Source organism: Myotis davidii, unplaced genomic scaffold (assembly GCF_000327345.1).
Source record: "Myotis davidii unplaced genomic scaffold, ASM32734v1 scaffold1754, whole genome shotgun sequence".
NCBI classification, from domain to species: domain Eukaryota; kingdom Metazoa; phylum Chordata; class Mammalia; order Chiroptera; family Vespertilionidae; genus Myotis; species Myotis davidii.
In genome coordinates, this window is record NW_006285993.1 from 373,129 (window position 1) to 376,263 (window position 3,135).

The window sequence follows — 3,135 nt, forward strand, 5'->3', positions numbered from 1 at the left end:
ACGTGTTAATAACGTGTTAATAACGTGTTAATAACGAGGGCTCCGGGCTGCCGAGGCTTTCGCGGTGAACGCGTGAGTCCGGCTAACGGAACAACCCTGACTTCAACAGGGTCTGCAGCCCCAGCTCCGCGTGGGAATGCTTCCCGTTCTCCACGGCCACCTGTGAGGGCCTCTGTGCTGGTTTGGGGAATGAGGTGCTTCCTTCTGGAAACCGGGTTCTCCTAGCTTCTGGGAACCCATTCGAGGGGGGCACTGGGTAAACCAGCTCTGGGCACTGCACTCACTAAGACAGTCTGCTCTGCTCACGTGCATCGCCAAGGGGCACGGAGCCCGGGCTGAAACCCAATACCCCCCACCCCTCTACCTCGCCCACACACACACACCTCCTCCCCTGACCCTACTCACACCACTAGAAGGCAGGGGCAGCCTTCACCCGAGAAAGAGCGAGAACATTCTCTACACACACACACACACACACACACACACACACACACACACGGGCTCACCCGTCGCCTCCGCTTCGGGAACAGCACCTGTGCCCTGGATGGGAGCTCTCTCATTCAAGGAAAACGTATTTCAAATCCTCGTTTAATGTGGCAGTTCTCACAGATAAGACAGTCCCTGCTGGCCTCAGGCCTGCTTGGGTACAAGGGCTTCTCACTGAAGAAGGTTGGCGAGGCCTGGGGAGGGGGTGTAGCGCCCGGCGAGTCCCTCAGGCCAGTCCGTTCTATGTGGAAATTATTCCCAGGGAAGTGGTCTAGAGGCTCAGAAGACCAGCCCATGGGGGAGAAGTAAACAGAGAAGCAGACTATTAGGACAAAGGCAAATTGGGGGCCTCCCCGCTGAACATGGCAGCGTCTTCGGGCTTGTCATCCATCATTTCTTTATACCGACGTTTGAAGAAGCCAAGCTATGAAGGGAAGTAAACAGAAGATCTGGGTAAGAGGGCAGGGGAGACGCTGGGAGTGAGGAAGGAGCCAGCGAGAGGGGAACCAAGCTGACTGTACGGTGTGCAGAACGCGATGTGAGCAAGCTGCACGTTCCCAGTCGCCACTGTGCTCAAGGTCAGTGGTTAGACACATCATCCAGAGCAGGAAAAGCACAGATGCTATCTGTGGTCAGGCAGGCCTGGGCACGTAACCTGGCCTCATTTCTGTCTTGCTGTAGCCACTCCGTGATGCAGGCATTATTATTATTATTTCAAAAATGGGAAATAAACCCAGAGAGCTTGAGCAGCTTGCCTTGACCTTAAGCGGTAAGACAGAGCATAAATGTACCCCCAGGCCGGCCTGGCTCTGTGGTCTGCGCGCTTCCTGCTGGGCCACCCGAGTGTGGGAGGCCTTGGGTCGGCTGCGGGTGGCCCCAGGTGTGGGGAGGGGGGCTCTCACCTTGAAGAGCATGGCTGTGATGAGAGCCAGCAGCAGCAGTCCTCCCACACAGCTGCCCACGATGAGGGGCACGGGGTCATACACCTCATACTCTTCCAGCACCATCTCCATCTGATGGGGGAGCAGAAAGCATCGGCCTCTGGCTGCCCCGGCTCCTCCCGGTCTCTCCAACCTTTAACCTCCTCCCCCGCCTCCCTGGGCCGGGCTCCACAGGCTGAGCCACAGCAGCCCTCAGGGGCTTAGGGACAACTGTCCCCCCCTCCCCCCAGGGATCTTCACCCCCTCCCTCCAGCCTTGTGAGACCCCACCCAGCACACGGATTTAGCGTCAGAAGCTGCTCACCAACCTGGCTGCTGCCTAGCACACAGTCACTACCTGGGCTCTCAGAGATGCCTCCTGGCCCGGGAGCTGGGCATACACAGATCTGTCGAACGTGATTTCTGCCACACTCACGACCGATACCTTCTTCTGCAGAGTCTGCAAAAGGGCAGGAGAGCTGGTAGGGCACGTCACAGCGGAACCTCCGGCAGGCGGCAGCGGAGCAGTCCTAGGGGCAGGAGAGCAATGAAGTTAAGGAGGGCCTTAACTTAGGAACCACAAGTCGAGAAAAAGTGTCAGATTTGGGGTGAGGAACAGGTTAACAATTATAGGACATATACAGGATGTGCAAAAAATGTGTATATACTTTCACAGTTGATAGTTCAACTTTGAAAATGAACTGTATTTTAATAAACACTGCCCTCATACATTTTGGGGGTTACCCTATAGATAGCTCTGCAACCTAGCTCTGCATGTCCCTGTGTGCCCCGATGAGCTGCTGGTCCTGTAGGGGAGCCAGGGCCTTGATCACGAGCACAAGACTCCTTGGAATCTGAGTCTGGAAGTCAGATTGCTGGGGAGGTTCCATCTCTGACACACAAGAGAGATTCTAGCGAGAGAGAAACAGCCACAGAAAGATCAGAACGTCACTGGCGAGAGGGTGCCAGGCACCGTGGATTTAGCGTCAGAAGCTGCTCACCAACCTGGCTGCTGCCTAGCACACAGTCACTACCTGGGCTCTCAGAGATGCCTCCTGGCCCGGGAGCTGGGCATACACAGATCTGTCGAACGTGATTTCTGCCACACTCACGACCGATACCTTCTTCTGCAGAGTCTGCAAAAGGGCAGGAGAGCTGGTAGCTAGCTCTGGGGAAAGCTCCGCGTCAGGGAAATGCCCTCGCTCTCCACTGAGGCAGGGCACAGACATTCAGGGCCCAGCAGAGGCGGGGGGTGGGGGAAGTCGAGAAAAAGTGTCAGATTTGGGGTGAGGAACAGGTTAACAATTATAGGACATATACAGGATGTGCAAAAAATGTGTATATACTTTCACAGTTGATAGTTCAACTTTGAAAATGAACTGTATTTTAATAAACACTGCCCTCATACATTTTGGGGGTTACCCTATAGATAGCTCTGCAACCTAGCTCTGCATGTCCCTGTGTGCCCCGATGAGCTGCTGGTCCTGTAGGGGAGCCAGGGCCTTGCTCACCAGCACAAGACTCCTTGGAATCTGAGTCTGGAAGTCAGATTGCTGGGGAGGTTCCATCTCTGACACACAAGAGAGATTCTAGCGAGAGAGAAACAGCCACAGAAAGATCAGAACGTCACTGGCGAGAGGGTGCCAGGCACCGTGGGCTCAGCCCTGCGCACGGAGGCGAGCCAGGCAGGCACCTGTGAGGAGGCCACCGCGGCCACGTCCCACACAGCC

At 55.7% G+C, this 3,135-nt stretch overlaps 1 protein-coding gene and 1 long non-coding RNA gene across 2 annotated transcripts in view; both read right to left on the reverse strand.

The window, feature by feature from the left end:
• Positions 1-572: 572 nt before the first annotated feature.
• ITGAX (integrin subunit alpha X) overlaps positions 573-3,135 on the reverse strand; it is a 60,274-nt gene continuing 57,711 nt past the window's right edge. The window contains exons 27-28 of the mRNA XM_015559675.1: positions 1,389-1,499; positions 573-910 (exon numbers count right to left, since the gene is read on the reverse strand). Coding sequence (XP_015415161.1) covers positions 812-910; positions 1,389-1,499 — 210 coding nt within the window. The 3' untranslated portion in view covers positions 573-811. The remainder of the gene's footprint in view (positions 911-1,388; positions 1,500-3,135) is intronic.
• Positions 1,890-3,135, reverse strand: LOC107182046. Its single transcript, XR_001512762.1, has 3 exons — positions 3,099-3,135; positions 2,917-2,994; positions 1,890-1,935 (listed from the first exon to the last, which is right to left on the reverse strand). It is a non-coding gene; the product is annotated as an uncharacterized LOC107182046 (long non-coding RNA).